The sequence below is a fragment of the Rissa tridactyla genome, chromosome 4 (genome assembly GCF_028500815.1).
Source record: "Rissa tridactyla isolate bRisTri1 chromosome 4, bRisTri1.patW.cur.20221130, whole genome shotgun sequence".
Lineage (NCBI taxonomy): Eukaryota > Metazoa > Chordata > Aves > Charadriiformes > Laridae > Rissa > Rissa tridactyla.
Window position 1 is genome coordinate 5,692,825 of NC_071469.1, and position 22,620 is coordinate 5,715,444.

Consider the following 22,620-nt stretch of genomic DNA (forward strand, 5'->3'; position numbering starts at 1 on the left):
GTACTGTTTTCACTCTCAGGTCAGAGGTACACGCTTTCATTTCAGCTTACCATAACTTTATGAAGAAAGTATATATAGTGTATTCTGGTAAGCATCTGAACACACAAAACACACACACACATAGAATAGTGCATATATAGATCAAATTCTGTAGCAAAACCCCAAAGCAGACTTTGACAGAAAGATATTAATCTTGAGGCAAGTATGCAAATATAGTGCTAGGATCTAAAGATGGAAAAGCAAAGATGAAGAAAGGTGAATTGATTCTCACTCTCCAAACTGGCCATTATGTATAGCAACATCTTCCTATGCAGAAAAAGTCCTCAAAGGTGTTTTCAAAAGCCATAGTATGTCTAGATGAAAGGATATGTTAGGTGAACTAAGTAATGTCACGGTATATGATACACCATTTTAAAAAGCTGTTATTTGCAGTTGCCTCTTGGTATTACGAGCACCTTAAATCATTTTGAATTTCTAAAACAAATCCATATTATTTTCCTATACCTGCAGAGATGTGTTTATACGTCTGCTACAAATAATGCACACGACCACAGGAGAAGCTTACAGACCTAATCACAATATTTTCTTCCCCTTTTGCTCCTTATGGTACATCATTTTAAGTGTGGGAATAAGAAACTGCAATGTCTTAGACAAATGGAGAAGCCGCTAATGGTTTTCCTTGTTTATGCCGCTCTTCATGCGTATTGGAATGCATGGTGCTGCTAATGACGTGTTGCCAAAGGAATGCTAACTTGCTGCAGAAGCAGGGGAAGGGTTCCTTCCCTGTTCTTCCTGCACCATCATCCCAGCCCTTCTCCAGAACGCACATGCAGGAGAAGGCTGGGCTGGGGAGCAAGGAGGAGTGCCGAGTTTAACCTAAGAGGAGGGGAGCAGGGCACCTCCCATGAGCTGGAAATGGCTCTGGGAGAGCTAATGGGAGGGAGCAGAGCTTAAAGGATTATTCTTTTAGTAGTTGCTTCTGCATCAATGGTGTCTTTTGTGGCAGATTTTCCCAAAGCAGCCTGCAAAGCACCTCCTTTTCCTTTGCCCCCTGCCCCTGGCATGGGTAGGGCAGTACTGGTGTACCTTTACTGGTGTAAGGAAGTAAAGGAAGAACTTATCCAACTGAAAGTGAGTCCCATTTCCCCAGCTTTGCTGGTTTAAGAAATTGGTTCGTGTCTCCCTAAATTGCAACCAATGACGAGGAGAAGGCTGAGATACTTAATGCCTTCTTTGCCTCTGTCTTCAATAGTCAGACCAGCTGTCCCCAGGGTGCTCAGCCTCCTGAGCTGGAAGATAAGGATGGAGAGCAGAACGGCCCACCCATAATCCAGGAGGAAGCAGTCAATGATCTGCTTCTGCACCTAGACGTACATAAGTCTATGGGGCCAGATGGGATTCACCCAAGAGTACTCAGGGAGCTGGCGGGAGAGCTCACCAAGCCTCTCTCCATCATTTATCACCAATCCTGGTCTACAGGGCAGGTACCAGATGACTGGAGGGTGGCTAATGTGATGCCCATCTACAAGAAGGGTCGAAAGGAGGATCTGGGGAACTACAGGCCTGTCAGCCTGACCTTGGTACCAGGAAAGATCATGGAGAGGATCATCTTGAGTGAGCTCCCACGGCAAGTGCAGGGCAGCCAAGGGATCAGGGCCAGCCAGCATGGGTTTAGGAAGGGGAGGTCCTGCTTAACCAACCTGATCTCTTTCTATGACCATGTGACCCACCTTCTGGATGCGAGGAAGGCTGTGGATGTTGTCTGTCTGGACTTTGGTAAGGCCTTTGACACTGTCCCCCACAGCATTCTCCTGGAGAAGCTGGTGAATCATGGCATAGACAAGTGTACTCCTCGCTGGGTTAAAAACTGGCTGCATGGCCGTGCCCAGAGAGTTGTGATTAATGGGGTGAAATCCTCTTGGCGGCCGGTCACCAGTGGTGTCCCTCAGGGCTCAGTTTTGGGGCCAGTTTTGTTTAATATCTTTATCAATGATCTGGATGAGGGGATTGAGTGCACCCTCAGTAAGTTTGCAGATGACACCAAACTAGGTGGGAGTGTTGATCTGCTTGAGGGTAGGAAGGCTCTACAGAGGGACCTGGACAGGCTGGATCGATGGGCCAAGGCCAACTGTATGAGGTTTAATAAGGCCAAGTGCCGGGTCCTGCATTTCGGTCACAACAACCCCAAGCAACGCTACAGGCTTGGGGAAGAGTGGCTGGAAAGCTGCCCGGCAGAAAAGGAGCTGGGGGTGCTGGTGGACGGCCAGCTTCACGTGAGCCAGCAGTGTGCCCAGGTGGCCAAGAGGGCCAACAGCATTCTGGCTTGTATCAGGAACAGCGTGGCCAGCAGGAGCAAGGAAGTGATGGTGCCTCTGTACTCGGCACTGGTGAGGCCTCACCTTGAGTGCTGTGTCCAGTTCTGGGCCCCTCTGTACACGAGGGACATTGAGGTGCTGGAGCGTATCCAGAGGAGAGCTACCAGGCTGGTGAGGGGTCTGGAGACCAGGTCATATGAGGAGAGGCTGAGGGAGCTGGGCATGTTTAGCCTGGAGAAGAGGAGGCTGAGGGGAGACCTCATTGCCCTCTACAACTACCTGAAAGGAGGCTGGAGAGAGGTGGGGGTTGGCCTCTTCTCCCAGGTGAATAATGACAGGACCAGAGGAAATGGTCTGAAGTTGCGGCAGGGGAGGTTTAGGTTAGATATTAGGAAGAATTACTTCACTGAAGAGTGGTCAGGCACTGGGACAGCCTGCCCAGGGAGGGGGTTGAGTCACCATCCCTAGAGGTGTTTAAGAAATGTCTAGGTGTGGCACTAGAGATTGTAGGTTGTTTGGTTGGACTCGATGATCTTAAGGGTCCTTTCCAACCATGAAGATTCTGTGAAATGAAAGGACGTTGTAGAGAGGTGGGGGTCGGTCTCTTCTCCCAAGTAACAAGCAATAGGACAAAAAGAAATGGCCTCAAGTTGCACCAGAGGAGGTTTAGATTGGATATTAGGAAAAAATTCTACACTGAAAAGGGTTATCAAACATCGGAACAGGCTGCCCAAGGAAGAAGGGTGGAGTCGCCATCCCTGGAGGTATTTAAAAGATAGGTAGACGTAGTGTTGAGGGACACGGTTTAGTGGTGCATTTGCCAGTGTTAGGTTGATAGTTGGACTCAATGATCTGAAAGGTCCCTTCCTACCTAGACAATTCTATGATTCTAAATATCAGTGGGCAGAAGCTGTAGACAGGTACAGTACTGCCACAATAAAGTAATATAGCCATGAAATAGTTCTTTGTATTTTACTTTTCTGCAATAATCTAGAGAGACTCATACACTGACACTCTTCTTCCATTAAGTAAACTGCTGCTCAGTTTCAGTATCCTGGCGGACAGGCTTTCCGAAGAGTAATCTACTGGGCAATTAGTATCCTATACCATGAGCCTAAATCAAATACACTCTACAGGGCTCAAGCTTAGAAATGAACTTTAGGAAAACTCTATTGATTTTGTAAATTAAAAATGTAAAATTGAATGGATAGAGGTCCCATACAGGACTGGCCCGAGGAAGCAATCTTGAAACAGGAGCATTCTCTAATTCAACACTGGGAAAGAGAAGACAGCAAGAAGGAGGATTCATTTGCAATTGACCTGCAATAGCAAAGTCATTCACTTTCCAAATAGGATTAAACTTGTTCCATCAGCCATGACATGTGAAAAGATCATGGTTATAAATTCCATTTGCTGTAATGAATTGAAAGTGTCGGAGTTTGCAAGCAGCACTCATCGTTGATGGACAGCTAGATTTGTGCAGTGTTTTAACACTAAAATTAGCTTCTACAAAATAAAAAGTACAGAAAAGGTGGCAGCAGTGACAGATTTTAAAGCATAAAAAAATTGACTTTATTGTTAGATGGAAGCTGAATAAGGCTAGAAATATAATAGTTATAACCCTGTTATGTAGATAACTTGCTTCATTCTTGAGTGAGGGTGAACACAGAACTGGAAAAAGGCATTTGTTTAGGTTTCCCAGCCGTATTTCACCAAGAATAAATATTGTTACTTAAATGAGGAAGAATCAAAGTTTTCTGTAGTATTCCTTGTAAGATGTACGAAAATGGAATTGTATTGCAAGATACTTCATTCAAATCAATGTCACCGTACATCAATGTGACTCAACTGCAGTCCATGAAACCGTATTGGTGTATGTATTTTGTAAATTGAGATGAAAACTACACTCCGTGGTTACTTAATAACCTTAACTCAGTCAGTCTCGCATCAGGATCACAAGACATTGGTACTTTGATGCTTGCAGAACTAAATGCAGTTTCTGAACCTGTTTTCCCCAAATTTGTGTCTTTGGTGTACAAAATTTTATGCATATTTTACACGTGCCGATTGCCAAGAAAAGAAAAATCTCAATGGATGAAAATGGTTTATATTTGTGGATAATTTGAGATTCATTTTAATTGATGAGGTACCCAGCTGAAAACTGTCCAAGATTTAAAAAAAAAAAAAAAAAAGCTTGAGCTAAACAGAGGAATGAAAATATAATAGCTTCTTAAATTACCGCAAGGTTAACGTATAATTAATTTGCTAATTTTAATTACAACCCTACAAAATGTGCTGAAAAATGCTCAAAGGGGAGAAGCCGCCAGGTGCCAGCCGTGATTAACCAAGGTTACTAGCAATTATGAGGGCTCTATTAACCACGTTACAGAAATTTTAAAAACTGCTTTACAAAAACAGCACATTTATTGAAATTCCGTGGGGTTTTCATCTTGCTGTACCTTTCCATTGCTGCAGACTTGCTGTCATTTGCCTCACTCTTTTCCAGCTAAATGTTTTATTGCAGCTGTAACACGGACTGCTTTTTCTGTTTGTCACATGCCGTTATACAGAGACTAGGTATTTATTTTGAACATATATTAAAAAAAAAAAAAGAGAGATTAACTGTTGTTTGCAAAGTGCTCTGAACACCTTCAGTGCTACGTAGTTGCAAATATCGCAGCTGAACGCTAGAATCACAAATCCTGAAGAAAATGCTCTTTCTTTCCAAGGTGTCCTGGGACATGCAGTTTGTAAAGCAGGAAAACTGCTGAAACTGCCTTTTCAGTGGAGAGCCTGCTCTGCAATGGTTTATGTGCACAGACAAATGTAACTTCTGAGTTAAAAACAAGCAAAGAACAAAAAAAACCCTGCATGTTTGCTTTGCATTTTAAACAAATTGTGGTGTAAACAAACATCTTGTATGTATCAAATTCCATGATGTATTACTGTTCTTTTTTATTGTTGTTATGTTTTAAGTGTCTGTTGTTTGGAACCGTAATAATAAACCTTGATCCACCTCTTAAAGGAAGATCTAAAAAAATAAAAAATAAAAACACCCCCCAAAAAAACCAAACCCATCAACAACAACAAAAAAAAAACAAACCTAAAGCATTGGTGTCAAAGGAAATTAATTTCCTGGCTGGCTTGTGTTTTTCTCTGAGGCAGATATTGATGAGTGTGCAGAGGGGATCATTGAGTGTCACAACCATTCACGCTGTGTTAACCTCCCAGGGTGGTACCACTGTGAGTGCAGAAGCGGTTTCCATGACAATGGAAGCTATTCTCTTTCCGGGGAGTCCTGTGTTGGTAAGCAATGATCAGCATAGCGCTTTTTTTGTTTTTTCCTCCTTCTGCATGGTGTTACAAAGTGACTATTGAGACACTGTCCTGAGCAGTTACTGTGTTTAAGGCTGAAATGAGAATGCAAGCGAGCGTGTCCGTGTTTGTCAGCATCCCCGGCCACGCAGCGTGGGTGCTAGTTCAAGATGTGTCACGTTTTTGAATGGTTATTACAGGAGGGATGCAGTCGGAGATCCGAAGTGTGACTTACTGTGCTTTGCCATTTATCATAATAAGTTGCTGTAAAACCTGAAGTGAAAGTAGGCTTTCTGGGGAGTGTAATAGGCCACAGAAGGGGAAGGGTTGGTTTGCCATTTTCAAATTTCAGCAGAGCGATATGAGAACACATTTGGGGCATTTCTGTGTTGCTTTAATTTGTTTGTTTCCCATTGTTTGGCATCTTCATCATTTTCTTTTTAGAATTATGCAAATAGCATCAAGCTCTTTATGCACCGCGTTTTCGGAATAAGGCCCTAAGAGCACGAACCAAGTGGAAGTTTTAAAGGATGTGGAGGAGTTTGCCAGTTGTTTCTGTGGGAGGCAAAGGATGAGGCTCCATGAGGATTTAGTGCTGGTTCTGGCAGTCTGGGTGGCCTTGACTGGACGTAAGACTGTGTGCCGCTGCAGCACGTAAGCAGTAATAATATCATAGTGAAGATGGTACTTGTGGCTTACCTTTACCTTACAATTTTTTCACCTTTTCACTTTTCTTAGAAGCCTTATCCGAAATTTCTATAGGATATCTTATCAGATCAATTTAAAACTATTTAGAAAGGATCCCATTTTAACTTCTATGGAGATACAGATCAACTTCTCATAGTTCTATGTCCTTTCTTTGGAATTTCAGTTACTTCATCTCTACTCAGTTCTATGTATTTTGTATAAAAGCTTTTCTGTTGCTTCTGTGAAAGACCTTTTATTTTTTAGCACAGTAAATTTCATTTGTCATATCCTTAAGCGCAAAGTGATCTTTCTAAGATGAAAAGTATACAGATAAAATAAAAGTTAAAATAAAAAACTGTAATAAAAATACATACATTTCCTTGTAACAAACATTCCCATCTTTACAAATTTTGGCTATTAGAAGTCCTTGTGATAAGATAGCATTGTGATTTAAAAATGTAGAGGAACACTAATTATTTTCAAAACTAACATTTTGTAGATTGCCCAGCTATATTAGCTTTTTACATATTGTCTAAGCTGACGGGGAGCTCAATAAAATCACAGCAATCAACTTCATTTGGGAGGCTGTGAAAAAGAAAAAAGGCATATTATATAGCATTTTCTGACTTAATAAATAAAACACCCTGTGAAAGTCCGTATATTTCTAAGCAGGTTTTCAAATGTTAAGAGTTCTTCTCTGGCTTATTAAAATACTGTAAAGGGAGTGATGGGTAGAGCAGTGTTGAAAATACATCTTCTATGAGAAGCCAAAGCAACATGACATAACCTTCAAAAAGCCTGAGGCAACTGGGGACGAGGGGCATTTGTAGCAGTCCTGATGGCTACCTGTACTGCCTGCGTGGGGAGCCCCATCCCTTGTCAGGCTGACCTTATGTTGCTGGCTGGGGATGAAGAAGGTCTAAGGCTCAGGGTGGTCTCAGGAAAAGACAGATGCCTAAACAAGACTGTGGTTTGGAATGGCCCGTAGCTGGGCTGAAAAGGTCAGTATTGCTTGCATTGCATCGCTGTGAAAGGGAAGGGCCCTCGGCTGCCTCGCAGCAAAAAGGAACCCAAAATGTTCTATATTCTGTGGAGACTGAAGGGATGAGTTTTCCTGAAAACAAACTGCCCTTGTTTTGACCTGCCCACCATGCTGGAAGTCCGTAAGGTGAGGTGCTAGTCTTTCCATATGCAAGTTGTAAACAGAATGTGAAATTAGCAGGGCTATTTTAATGAAATAGCTTTTCTGAACCATCTGCTGCAGGGTACCGGTGAGGAAGAGAATGAACCAGTTTATTTTATTTCATTATACTGGTTTACCAACTAAAAATTAATTGAAAGATTCTTCTAACCCATATTGACAAAGAAATTTCAAACTATGATGTTTATTTTAAAGCGCAACTAAGGATTGGTTAAAATGACAGATAGATAACACTACACATTCTATTCTAGCTAAAACTCAGTTTCTTGAACGCTGACTTTCATCACGTTACAGAGCTTGTTTGCATGGTGGAGTATTTAGGGTCAGGGCCAGAGTCATTCACTCTTATTTCAGATAAAAGAGGGTTCATCTGCTTGGCAACAGCATTTTGTCCTATTCTGTAGAGTCTATACTGAAATCCTGGTGCGTACCTGAGGTGGATTCGGGCCATTGCCCTTCAGTATGTTTTGAAACATTTCTTCTTCCTCCCTGAAGGATAAAACTTGGGGAACAATAAGTAGGCTAAGAACGTAAGTAAAAAAGGTTAAACCCTCCCCCACAAAATAATCATAACATATGAAAATCAGAAGGCCGTGGGAGGGAGCGCTCGGCTCTGACAGATTGCCCAAAGCCCAGGCAGACGGTTGCTTTGGCTGGGTGCATTTGTGTATCTGTGGGTTTAACCCCCTTTCCCTCCGTTTATATGTAGGTGGTCTTGGAGCTGAGTCATTGCTTGCAGCCTCTCTGCAGTGCTTGCAGAACGTTTTAAAAAATAACATCTATTTGGGAAGTGTTGTGATAGGTCAGTGCTTCTAAAAGCTTTATTCTCATTGACTAGGAGAAAACAGTGGAGTTTGTCACCTGGCAAGGGACAAATGAGTAAATCAACGGATGCAGCAGGGAAGGTCATAATACTGCGCCAGAGCTTGGGTAATCGGGATGTACGAGTTGGCCAGGCCACTTCAAGCTTGGGAGAATTTTTTTATTGCTCAAAATATCAACCAAAGGCAGCTTTGAAAAGGGAATATGTTTCCATAGCCATGCTTTTATAAAAGATGTCAGCTTCATAAGGTGATGGTGAGCAGGCTCGAATTAAGAAAATATAATTTAATTTCTAGCATTGGTGTTTTTATGAGGCACTGGCCTTTCACAATATGTTATTAAGAATACTGCTTGCAGACAAAAGACAATTGCTGTACTAAGCTGCTACTAAAGTTTACTTGGCAATTAAAACATGTAGGCTATAGTTGCTGGGTTGTTGGTTTTTCTTTTTTTTTTTTTTTTCTTTTTTAATGGGAGCTTTGCTAGGCTTTAAGGCAGACAGGCAAAAATACTTTATAGAGAACTATGAGTTGCTGTTTGATACGTATTCCTGTATTAACTATCTACTGATACCATATTGAAGGAACTGGCATACATTGTTTTTTCCCTGCACTAAGTACCTGTTGCCAAATACTGCTGCCTCGTAAGGTAATCATTGAATATACCCTCACCACTGAATTTTCAGTGATAACCTTTAAGATTATCAGAACCAGAAGAAGGGAAAAAACTGGCAAAGAAATGCTGTTCTGGGAAGTTAATAATGTCCCACAAAGCTTGCTCCTGTCAACAGCAGAAAAATAAAAGCAAATTAAATTATACTTTTTAATCTCCATCTCTCTTTAAGGGAGGTGCATCTATTCTGTAGACAGCTGTTCAGACTATGGAGTACATAATTCCCGATTCCGTTTTTTCCACGATGTTTCATCTTTGAGAGTCTCTACGTTGTGACTTGCAAGCACACAGAAGGAAAATCAACCAAGGCAGCAGTCCCTGTCAGCTGTTGGTTGTTTTTTTTAATTTTCTTTAAGAATCAGGGCAAACTTTGTAGGGAAGCTTAGTATGGAACCTTCTCCCACCAAAGAACCATGGGATTCACCATGTATTTTGTCCTGAAAGGTTGCGTAGCTAGACCTCACTGCAGGGTTAGAGTGGCTGTTGTGGGGAAACGAAAGCTGGAAAAAGGTAGGAGCCAGCAGCTTGTGAGAGACAACTCCCCCTGTGTTAGGCTCCCACAAAAGCTGGGTGCAGGCAATGCTTGAGGGTCAAGTCTGAATGAGTTTAAATCCATTCTTGGAGCTTTCGTATACTCCATGGTATGCTGCAGTGGTGTCTGTTACCTAGATTAGAAAGTAAGCGAAAAGGAGGTTTTTCCTTTGTTCATTTTGCCCCCTTTCTGTGTCAAAGAAAAAACTAGATTCACTCTTTGAAAATCTTCCTGTGTGGCTGGGAATTGCTTTTCTATCTATCGTTAGAGAAGACAGAAGGGTCTTCTATAGAGCAGACAGAAAGGTTTGTGTATGGTACAGAGTATCCAAGACCAACTCTAGAACTAGCTCTTTTATGAGTTTCTTCTGTTCTGCTCTTAGAATTTCTTAAAGCTCATAATGTCTGTGTCTGTGGATTTTATCCTGCAAAATAAAAATTGTTGTGCTTACTTTCCATTTACTAAATTCCAATTCTTGTATTCTGAGACAAAGTTGCTTTACATGTCTTCAAGGTAATAGTGTTTAGTCATTTCTATATTTCTAGAAAGCGTTAGTAAATCCTATATTCAGAGTCTAATTTACTATGCAATGTTCTTTAATAGACCATTAATGTCTCTGTAGAATAAAAGTACTATCATAAAATATTCTCTAACTAAAAATGAATCTGTTTAGTGATGATTTTTTTTCAGACGAGTCCAAATCACTTTGATTTAGAAAGAAGGCAAATATGTTAAGTGACAAGTTGCCTATGAAAAATGATATGTCAAAACAGTGTTTAGTTAACTTGTGTATATATTGGCTTGGGAGCCCAGCATACATTTTTCACATTAACATTATACTGTAATGGTTTAATGTACCATAACAGTTAAAATCAGCACATTAGTAGGGTTCTTTCTTCTGCAACAGCTTATCATGATATCACAGAGCACCACACTGCATGACTTGCTTGCACACATTTATTAAGGCTCTATAGAAAAGTCATACCATTAAAACCTGAATAGCCTTGAAAACTAAGAAATGAAGTAGCTGGGGATTGTTTAAAATTTCAGTGAAGCCGAGTTAATGAACTTGTGTTGATATGTACAGTCATGCTTGTCTTCTACCCCATTCAAATACAGTGGCCATGGGACCTCTCATAATATCTGAGGCAAATTACTTCTCTTTACAGCCAAAAAGGATGGAAAAGGATCCCCTGCATCTCAGGGGATTATTCTGTTCCATTTTGATTCTGATTTCTTGTCTGCCCACGTTACCAAGCTATCTCTGTGTACCTTGAGAGTGTACTGGGAAATGAGCGCATCTGGGGTGGTTTGTTTTCTTTCTTTTCCCATCCGCAAAATGTGACTAGTTGCATCGGGGCTAAAATACAAATGATCAGGTACTTGTTGCCGTACATTTATTAAAAGCAGCACAGATTGGGAGTGTTTGAAGAGTGAAGATCTTGATCAGTCTTACGATAGTCCTGTGCAATGTTTGACGTGGCATATCTTGGCAGCAATCACTTTGCTGTTGGCTCTATGTTGTTGATAGGAAATAGCGTAAGGCTAGCATGACAAGCAAAATTCTGATTATGATCACTTCCACTATATCCTCACTTTTCCTTAAAAAGGAACTCTGTGGAGGGGGGGAAGTAAAGCTCTGCCACTTTTACTTGGGTTAATTAGTAGCCTGCTACAGATTGTCTCAACATAATGAAAAGAATTGCAAAGTCATATTCCAGGTGTGAAAATAAGATTGTTTTCACAGGTTGACGGGATACATGGAAGAACTAATCCCCCCAAAGCTCAAGACAGACATCTTGTTCTTGGGCTATATGCAGGGAAAGGCTATGGAGTCTCCTTGCTATTTCACATACGTAGCTGTCTATTGTTCTTCAAAGTTGCTTGATTTATAAATGAATTTTTCATCTTCTTCCTACCCAGTGTTGTTACAATAGGAAATACGATTTGTGTAGAGTTTTGCCTTGCCCACCTTTAAACGTTCCAGTTTTGGGCCCGATTCTTCTGAGAGCAGTTGTGGAAAAGCGCAGGAAACCTGATGGGAGTGTGGGGAATTTGAGCTGAGAAAGGATTTGAATAATATAAAAATAATCTATATGCAAGAGTCCTATCGTACAATTTTCATATTCATTAGAAGATTGTTTTGGACATGTTCAGAATTTTAAAGTAGCCTAATTTTTCAACACCTAGGTAGACACGTTGTTTCTAGTTGTTAGCAGAAATTTCACACTAAATATGAGTACTTTCTTCCATGTTTTGCATAGCCATCTACATGCTGATCTCGTGTCAATTACGAGCAAGTTCATTTGATCTCCATTAAACTGAAACACTTTCTTAAGCTTAACAGCATAGGAGTTTTTGTCTGTGGTTTTTTTCCCTTCCCCATCTCCCCCAATCTGGTTTGAGGCTGAAAGAGTGAAAGGGACAAAAACATGTTACGCTTACAACTTCTTTTCCTCAAGTTACTGGGAACATCGGCTGTTTGTTCTGACTTTTAGAAATGCAATCAGTGACAAGAAAAAAACTGCCAAAGGGATGTTCTCAGAAAATTAGCTCTATTAAAAGTTCAGCTGGAAATGAGTGCAGTGTCCAAGCCTTTTATATTTGATTAATGACTAAAACTTTTAAATAATAAATGCTATAAAATAATAAGAAACCATCATTTGCATAAAGAACGAAAAAAAAATGAGCAAACTGAGTAGCAATTAGGAATTTATGTTCACGCTATGTTACTCAGCTTTGCTTGATTGGTTTCTTTGTCAAGAATGTCCCATTTACCAGTTTGGGCTGCTCTTAATGGGGCAGCCTTTTTCCATGTGCTAAACGGAGAACAGCAGTAGCAGTACGTAAATACTGTGTTCTACCCTTTTGGATATGTATAACAGATTAAGTTGGCTTTGTGCAGTGTGAACAGGTCTGTACTAGTGCGAATATGAATAATGTTAGTTTCTGTAATTGCTAACATCTGGCTTTCCATAAATCTGTTAAATTACATAGAAACAGAATTAGATTTCTGTGTCATAAGTAAAGCAATTACATGGAACTCTGTAGGCAATATGCCTTTATATTCATCTGTGAAATCCTTTTAGTTTTGAACTGTGAAAGCTACCCTTCTAATCTGCACTCTGATCCTGCTACATCCTACATATCTGCTATTCAAGGAGCCCTTAATATGGTGGGGAAGAGAATATTGACGAAGCTTGGTGAACTCACCAAAGACAAAGAGAATGCTTCATTTATACCTTTGTCTTCAACATAAAATACAAGTCGTAGTCTATTGAAAGAAAAATGGGATGTTTTAAAGAATAATTTAAGTTTTAGAGTAGCTGTTTGAATGTAATTCATTTCACACCAGTTCATTCATAGCTCTCTCCATGTCGCTCTTCATGGTTTTTACCTCCTGTGATATTCTGGCACTTGTTAAACAACGAACTGCAAATTTAAGTTTCTCTTAGCACAGCACCTTTTACACCACTGAGAGTGGAGCTTTCAAGTACTCATTACGCATTAGAGCCATAACATTCTTTTTTGGCAATTAAGACTGTCAGTGCAGCAAAGTACCCCATTTTTAGGGAAGTCTGAGTGACGAGCAATTGAATTGTGCTATCAGGCCACTGGGAATATCCCTGAGAAAGGACTGGCCCCCAGGTTAGCCCAGGAGTGAAGTCCTTCTGCAGTGGAATTGTCTCCAGCTTCCCTTTGGGTCTATAAGCAGAAAGAGGAACAGCCATTTTCTAGTGGCCCAGGCCCTTGACTCGGTTGTGCAGGTTGATTTTGCATTTGGTCAAGGGCACTACCACATTTCCACTTGTTCCTGGGCTATTTATGAATTGAAATCAGTAATTTTACTAACAAGGCCAGAGGGAATTTAGTGATTCGATTGTTATAGAGAGTTTCCTTCAGCAGATTGAGAGAATTGCTACCATTTTTTAAGATCTGGCTTTCTGAGGAGATGACTTGCAAAGCCATGGCACTTGTCCAAAAAGTAGGGCAACTGGCCATCACACTCCACCTGAATTAGACTTTTGGTAATTTCTCTGTGTAAATTCTATTGAATTTTTAAATTTGTTGGTTTAGAGAGGAATTAAAAGTACTCTTGGGATATATTGAGCAGTTATAAATTTCATACTAGCAATAAGGTCATTTAAACTGGTAAGTGTTGAGGGTTCTTCCTTGTAATTTCTGAATTTATGTAATAGTATTCTGGAATTTTCATGAAAGAGACCATCGCATATTTCTAAAAGATTTTATTTTTCACCCTTCTTCACACTATTGCTTACAGTTTTCATTGTTCGTGTTGGAACAAAAGAGGCCCACCAGTTTACTGGTATTTTATCTGGTCAGTCTGTCAATATGTTGTTTAAGAATAGTCCACAGTTATGTTCTGAAATAAATACCTGTTTTTAACAATGCGCTTAAATATGTCATGGCTTTTGCTGCAAGAAAAAGAATGCTGCATTAACTCCCTAGATAAATTCATATTGCGTAATTATATTTTACCCTCCAAAAGCAATTTTAATGGGATACTGTAATTCACTTTTCTCTAGTGTGTAATGATTTTCTTTTGTTACTTATTTCTTTGTGTCATTGCTAAATCATACTTTTCCTGCATAGCTTTTTTCTAAGGCTTTTTTTCTGCATGAGATGCCTCCGATTTCTTTCTTTCTTTCTTTCTTTTCTTTTCTTTTTTTTTTTCTTTTTCTTTTTCCTCAATTGTCTTATTCCTTCCAGCAACAGGAAAGGATGCAGTTGACTCCTTCTGGTATGGGAAATGTTGATTATGCTAGGAACTTATGAAGAGTAGTGCACTTCTATTTTGGTGTGAAATCCAGAACAGAGAGTGGTCTAATTGATAGAAAGTCACTCTGATTGTTCACTAGTTTCCAGTCACTGGGAGATCGCTATAGACCCTTGGCTGAAGGTTCATGTTCATTGTTGATATACAGTTCCACTGGGTTTGTCAATCTCAGCATTTACAACTAGGCCTGCTGGAGGTAGTTTAAGAATTCTTGGTGGAATCCAAATAAACACTGAAGAATAACCTAAAAAAAAATCAGTGTTTAATGTCTAGCAAGTAAATACGGAAGATATCAGAAAGAAGGCATGCTCTTCCACCAGCAAGGCAGATGAGCACTAATTACTTAATTCAGAAATAAAAATTTGCCCTGTGAAGAAAAATGTCCAAGCATTATAAATCTGCTGTTTTGCAGATATCGATGAGTGTGCCTTAAAGACCCACACCTGTTGGAATGATTCAGCCTGTGTGAACCTGGCAGGAGGGTTTGATTGCCTTTGTCCGTCTGGACCATCTTGCACTGGAGATTGTCCCCATGAAGGCGGCTTCAAGCGGAACGGGCAGGTGTGGACCCTGAGGGAGGACAGATGCTCCGTTTGTTCCTGCAAGGTGAGATCCAGCTGGTCTGGGTTTCAGGAGTCCTCTAATTCCCTGGGCTCACATCAGAAACCCAATATTGCAGTGCCACTGGTGTTGGCAAAAATACTAGCGGAAGCCCAAGGCGCTGAGGCGAAAGGTAAGCTCTGCTGTGGGCACTGAAGCTGCGATGGGGAAATTCTTCTGGGAAGTCATCTTTTTTCTTACTTTGTGCAATCACTGACACAGCTGAATAATGGCTAACCTTGCTGAGCTTCCACCATGTCACCCCATGGGCCAGAGCCACTCGGAGCGTGCCTTGATGAGGGTCTTGCGTTACCCTTGAACGGAACGTGTGGGCGATCAGCACGCTTACTGGAAATGTTGAAAACTGGTTTTAATTTCTCTTTTACATGAATGTGCATCTCTCAGGACCAGTACTGTAGTCAGCCATCTTCCTGTTGGTGGTGTTTCCTCTTACTTGGAATACGTGTAAATCAACTGGGTAAGAAGGAAACCTGAGCAAGAGTCAAAGGGCAGAGGACCTAGCAGCAGGCACTTAATTTCCTCAGGTGAAGAAGGGTGAAGGACACGTTTCTCCTCCTGATCCCAGCTTGGCTGTGTTGGCAGCTCTCTCCCATGAGCGGTGCAGCTTTCTGCACCTTTGGAGAAACCAGGCGTAGTATAAGTAGATCAACTTTAAAGTTGATACTTAGATCAGGTTTTTTGGGCTTTTTCCCCCTGGAAATTTCCAGTTCTTTTCTGAGTATTGTAACTGAGTTAAAAGAACATTTGACTCATCTTTCTTCGTTTTCGTTAGTTAAAAGAGGAGTGCTGTCACTGAAATTAGAAGAATTGTAGAAACGCACCGATCTGAGAAATAGTTGGTCTTTTATGGCCACTTTGACCTGATGCATTCATAGCACTGGTAAAACTGTCCTTCGACACAGTGGAACACTATTGGCCCTTGCATAAGTTCAAGTAAAATGAGATTTTGGCCACTGCGAAAAGCTGAACATAGAGCGTGGGAATTGGCCTTATCAATCCCCACGTCTCGATGCTTATGAGCCAGAGGAGCATTAGAGTGGCTGCGGGGGACAAGGGAAAAGAGTTGTTTTGAAGTTGCAAGAAGCTGAAAGCCTCACCATTTCTCTTTTGCAATAGTATAGCAGAAGGGAAAATCAAGACTTCAGAGTGAATAGAACCTGCAAAGTACATTGCTCTTTTGGGTTCAAAAGGGAATATGTTCTTCTTAGTTGCTATATTTTTTACCTCAAGTAGCCTCAAGCTCCCTAAAACTCCTCCCTTCAGAAGCTGAAGTGTACAACTCCACTGAATATATATCAAGCTTTTATTGTAATCTTGGGGAACTGGCTGGCTTATGAAAGGATTTCCAGTCCATAGAATAAACAGTTTAATATATGTGAAGACATCTGGTCTGCCTTTGCAGAATCACAACTATTAGTATTCCCTATTTTTTTTGGCAGAATTACAACTATTAGTATTAGATTGCTTGTAATTTGTTTTATTTCCATTTCTCATTGCACTTATTTCTTACGTTGAATGTTCTTATTAGTATATGAAAATATACAAAATGATTAACTAGTACATAGATATTTTAAACTAAGCCTGGCACTGTTTGTTGCTATGACTCTTCCTTCGTTATCTTCCCCGCTTTCTGTTTTTTTTCCTCTGGGAATTAACATTTGCATTTAATTTCACTTCAGGGGTAGCTGCCTTGTTTCAAGAGCCAAATTCTTGACTATAGAACAAGGAAAACAGGGAGAGCTCCTCCTCTGTCGTATCCCAGGCAGGACGTAAAGTCTTCACTCAGGGTTTATTGAAATATTGAAACATATTTTATAAACTGTGATAGATTCCGATATACCAGCTTAATTCTCAGCCCCGCTGCCAGACTCCATCCTTTCCATGCAGTTGCACAGGGACCTGGCCCTGCTCGACCTTTTTGCAGCCTGCTCAGTTTTCAGTGTGGAAAAGGGCAGAGTGTAACTAAATCATTCCTAATACTTCTTACTCAAACTTTGAAATGATCCTACTCGCTTGTTCTATCTAGGAAACAAATCAGCATTTCAGATTTTAAATAATACGTTTTCTTTTGGCTTTTCTTCTGTTATTTTAGGAAAGGTCAGATGGATGTATTTTGTGCACTGGCTGAAACACATAGATCCCATCTTGAAAATAATTTAAAATCTGGAGCAAAGAAAATTAATTACCTTACTTAACTTCGAAGTTCATTAAGTAAGGTTATTTGTGGAGTAGGATACTATGGAATATGAGGAATTATATTACTTCAGTTATGTAATGAAGGAAAGTTCTATTATTGAAGCACAGCGGATTATTTCAGTGTTTCATCAGACCCAGTCTCTTCAAACCATCCTTGTTCATCTGAGTAAAAAAAAAGTTTACAAAAACAAATTTTCAAAACTATAAATTAATACAGTACCTTCAGTATTTTGAGGTGTCTTCTACGGGCATCTTCCTGAACTCTTGTGGATTTAATACACAAAACCGGTAGAAATTTTTTGGGGGTGGGCAGCTGTTTCTCTCTCCCATGAGAAAACTAAGCCTGGCTGTACAGTCCGGCTACATCTGGGCTTGTGAGTCTGTCCTCTAATTAAGACAGCCCTCCATTCCCGGTGTGAAAAAGCCTGGGGGATAAGCACAGCGCTGGGAACAGAGAGATATGCCAAGGTGAAGCATGTTCCTGATGGTGAGAACGGTTTGGTTGTTTGGTTTCTGCGGGGTCTGATTTCTGTCCAAATTAGCTCTGGGCTCTGGGGAAACTCGAGTCACCCTTAACAGCGATTCCCTTGTGTGTCAGTTTTTCCTTTGGTAAGAACAATTTTGTGTTCATACCACTGATGCTTACGAAGCACGTAGAACCGATTCAGTGAGGAAGGCGGGCAGGGAGAGGTACTAATAAGATGCTATATGCTATTACCCACTGAAAGAAAATAAGTTGCTTTCTATGTATTTCTCAATTTTCTATATATTTCCCAATGCTACTGTAGAGCTGCAGAGATGCAAGTGAGATGTTGTAGCTTAAGAGGCTTTGTGTCACTGCAGTATAGGGATAAAAATGTTTTTTGAAAGGCATGGAGCTAATGAGGTTGTAGATAAAACACAAATGCTTAAAGAATAAAGAGAGTAGCAGTGTATTATGATTACCAAAAGGTCTCTGGCAAAATCATCAGGCTTTGTCAGCGTTCTGAAATACAGAGAGTAAAGGCAACGTAAAAGGTTAGCTGCTCCCCAGAGGTAACAGCACGGGAGCTCAGAGAAGCACCGAACTACCAGCAGTCACCAGCTGAAAGGGGAATTTGAAAACTAATCTGGAAAGCTTGGCAAGTGAATTGGATTAGCCATTATTAATCAGCACTCCATTATGGAGAGGAGAGAGACAGCCGTCATCGAGGGCGTTGGGTTGCCCGGACGCCTGGTGCAGCCCCTCGTGCCTGGAGCTGGGACGCCTGGCAGAGCTCCTGTGCTGAGCTGCCGCTGCCTGTCTGCCCTCCGCAAGGGCTGGAAGACAAGACCGTTGTGCTTTCCCACCTGCAAGAACAGAGATTTAGTTATAACTCTCCATCAGGGAAAGGCTTTTGGCTCTCTTCTTTCACCACGTGCTGAAAGGATGACTTCTTTTCTTTTTTTTTTTTTTTTTTTTAGTGGAAAGGGTTTATTCCCAGCGCTGCAATCTGGACCTAGCCGGAGCTGTGGCTGAGGAAATGGGCAGTCGTCCCTACCTCATGAGTTACTCAAACTGCTGAGCAGGGAAACAAAGCTTGTTTATTCCTTCTTCCACAGCTAAAACACCAAACTAGACATAAGTAGACACAAAACTGAATAAAGACTGTAGGGGGATCTGGTCCTATGCCCTGTGGTTGGCAAAAGCAGGTCAGATCCATGTGAGCCTAGCATGTGTCCTACGTTTCCATAATCCTGTGTTCTCTTCAGCTTTCCTTATCAGGCATAAGAAATAATTTTTGTTATTCTTACAACAGAAAGTAATATTCTAATCAATTCAAAATACGATGAAATGCAGCAGTGACACTGACTGACACGCGTACTGGGATTTTGTGTGTGTTGCATTGTGGCCAAGACTGGCTTTGCTTAAAAACACCACCCAAACACAGATTCCTACATGAAAGTACAAACAAAAGAACCTCCCATGCTACATGCTGTGGTTATGGCTATTTTGTCTGCCTGCGGAAAAGATGTCCTGGGGTGCTGTCACTCTTTTTAGCAATCACTTTTAAAAGGATCGAGAGGAAGTAAAGTCCCTTGCTTTATGTTTATATAGGTATCCCTTTATTTGGTGGCAATGACAAAAACCCTTTTCCTTCTTACATCAGATGCAGGTTTATAGACTCAGAACAAGGTTCTGATGAGGATATGGAAAAACTGAAATGAAATGACTTGGGTTGTTTTAGGAATTTACAGTTGTGATCCAAAGTAGAATATAGCTTCATTCCTCTCACAGCTCTACCTTCAAGTTGGCTGCAGGGGGTGCTTTTCTTGAATAAGGACTAATCCAGTAACTAGCATGGAATGCAGAAGAAGTGCATGTCAAAACTTTTCAATAATCTCCTCATCGTCGGCCGTGATTTCCGTTCCCAGTCTATGTGTGGCATATCAATATTTTGGCTCACCTGCGGTAAGGGGTATAATTTCAAACACCGTAGTCCATCCAATTTTCATAACTAGAATTAGAATCAATTTGTTTTTTTCTGTGATGATAATATATCCTTTTCTCTTTACCTGCGGAAGCAATTCTTCTGTTTATCTCAACCAATTCTATTTAATGGTCTTTAACAAAATGGGACATCCAATACTGTAAGCAAATATTGAGCACAATCATATTTTGGAGAGCCTGTGGAATATGGAATACAGCTCCTCTTTAATAGATGAACTGAATTATACTGGATGATGATAAGTCCATTTAGCTTTAAGCTGGTGTACTGTAGGTCCAGGTGCAGAACAGAACCAGTGGTGAATTCAGAGTTAAGGATGATTAGTGCTACTCTGGTTTTTGCTATATTGTGCTCCTCTGAAGTTAAAGGGACCACCTTCATAACTTTATTTATTCAAGTTATTTTCTTCACAGTGATACATTCAGTCAAAATAGTGCTACACAAATACTATATTTATTAAAGTGGCAACTGCTTGAAGAGTTCGTTGATATAACCAATGAAATTTGAAAATGCTTCACTAAATTTCTTCTGAGATACTGATTTCTTTTAAATTCAATTAGCTGGAGACAGGAAAACAGTATTCTCAGGTTCAGACAGTGTTGGATCCATGCACTGATAGAAATTGGGACAATACTGGTATTTGAGGTATTACAACTGGCAGGATCCAGTCCTTGTTGGCGGTAACATTGAATATATTAAGAACTTAACATTTCCTGATATGCTAAAGATGTGCCCTTTGGTATATGTACCCTGTGACCTTATCCGGGTTGCTGTCTGACAGTTTGTGGTTGACATCAGGGCGATGTCTCCTTGCAGGACGGGAGGATTTTCTGCCGGAGGACAGCCTGCGACTGCGAGAACCCCAGCGCTGATCTCTTCTGCTGCCCGGAGTGTGACACCCGCGTCACCAGCCAGTGCCTCGACCAAACTGGGCACAAGCTCTACCGCAGTGGGGACAACTGGACCTACAGCTGTCAGCAGTGCCGTTGCCTGGTACGAGTAAAGCATTTCGGAAGGGAGCAAGAATAATAGCAAGGTCCATGATTTTTAGCAAAGCGTGCTTGGAAGCAGGCTCTTGGCTCTCTCTTTACCTGCTTTTCAGACTGTGAATGGTGATAAAGCACTTACAGAGCACCAGAGACCTGAAAGCTACACCATCAGTTTTCCTCTTACTGCTGAATAAGTAGGTCTAATGAACAAAATGAAAAGCATGACAAAAGCTTGGGAACCTTGACACTATATTAGCTTTAGCATTAGTCTGCTTTTGAGAACTTTTATAAGGTTGTCTGATCTTTGACTTTTTAAATTTTTTTTTGCACATGCAATGGATGTGGTTGGAGGAGTTTCAGCTTTTAATTACATCAGCTGGTGTGCCTGCCTTACCAAAATGGAGAATGCAATTCTCTTTTTTTTCATTCAGCAAATGCTGGAAAAAAGGAATGCCAGTGCCACGTGGTGAACTAGCAAAAAGTAACGAAAAAGAGAAGGATAAAGAAAACTGAAATTACTAGACAAACATGCAAAGTGAAGAACATTTATTTTCTCATTAGGCACTGTAGATTATTTCCCTAAAGCTTTAAGTTTTGCACAGATATACTAATTAGTGCAGCAATGAACTTCATTAAAATTATCAGTTTTCCATTTATAGCTGTCTGTATAACATAGTCTTTATATATGATATTAATCAAGAGGTGTCTGAGCACCGGGATACAAATTACATTCAAAGCTAAGTTACTCTTAAGAGATAATTATCCATAAAGTACAGCAGTAAGTATTGTGTTTTGTATTCTCTGACAATATTATTTTTTTTTAATGTTCACAAACGAAGAGCAAGAAACATTTGCAGCCAGCGGCAACGGTTAGATGTGACGTGTTTTACAAGGGGTACTGAGTTTGTGACTAGCAGTTCTTTGCCTAATTTTATGACTGGATTAACATACAGAGCTAAAAGACAGCGATGCCCTAAATCGATGCTACATGTAAGGTTCTGTGCGGTGTGGGATGTTCTCAACAGCTGAAGTGCTTACAGAGTAGCATAATGCACGTTACTGGAGTCTTTCGCAGGTTAGGTTTAGACGCACACAGCAATACTCTACAGAAGTGACCTGATGATTCTCTCTTCTCCATGTTTCTATCTACTAAACATTTTTTTTTTTTTTAAAGCTAAATAATAAAATAAAATGACTCAGTGGAACATAACTGGTATTCCTCTAACAATTCCTTTAGGAGTTGACAGTAAAATCAATTTTGGCCGTTCCTAGTTAGATCATGTTCAATGCTTCTCGAACACACTAACCCACGTCTATCTGCAGTGTTAATTTTCTATTTGAACAGTTGCTGTGATCCTGCAGAGATGTTTATCTGACCAGACGCAGAAAGAGGGCATGATTCTGCAAGGTGATCACTGCAAAAATTATAATTTATGGGAAATATTGGAACTCAGGATTTAACGCTGCCTTTAAAAACCCCAAAGAACTCAAATTCCCCTGCTACGATGGTGACAGTGGTGGTGTTTAGTCAAGAAAAAACCAAATGATGGTCTGCTACATTTAGGAAACGTCAGCTCAGTATTCAAATGTGCATTTATATGATCAACCAAACAGAGCTGATCCATTAAATTTATTTCAATTTTGGCAAAATAAAACTTTTCCATTCAACAGGATGGAAGGTTTCATAGTGGCTAATAAATGGCAACAAATTGAATGAGCTTTGCTTCAATTTTTACAGGAGGGAGAGGTGGATTGTTGGCCTCTTTTGTGCCCAAATCTAAACTGCGAGTACACAGCCATCGCAGAAGGAGAGTGCTGTCCCCACTGCGTCAGTGACCCCTGTCTGGCTGACAGCATCACCTACGACATCAGGAAAACCTGTCTAGATGGCTATGGAATCACGAGACTTAGCGGCGCTGTATGGACAATGGTGGGATCGCCTTGTACAACCTGCAAATGCAAGGTACGATGGGCAAGGCAGAATGGTAATGGAAATGTATGTTC

At 40.6% G+C, this 22,620-nt stretch overlaps 1 protein-coding gene across 3 annotated transcripts in view; it reads left to right on the forward strand.

The window, feature by feature from the left end:
- The window catches only part of NELL1 (neural EGFL like 1), a 292,766-nt gene that overhangs the window by 266,538 nt on the left and 3,608 nt on the right, over positions 1–22,620 (forward strand). For 2 of the 3 annotated variants that reach the window (XM_054200528.1, XM_054200529.1), the window contains 4 exons: positions 5,481–5,621; positions 14,755–14,948; positions 20,444–20,620; positions 22,355–22,579. In XM_054200528.1, coding sequence (XP_054056503.1) covers positions 5,481–5,621; positions 14,755–14,948; positions 20,444–20,620; positions 22,355–22,579 — 737 coding nt within the window. The remainder of the gene's footprint in view (positions 1–5,480; positions 5,622–14,754; positions 14,949–20,443; positions 20,621–22,354; positions 22,580–22,620) is intronic. The other variant, XM_054200530.1, reaches the window with a different exon arrangement.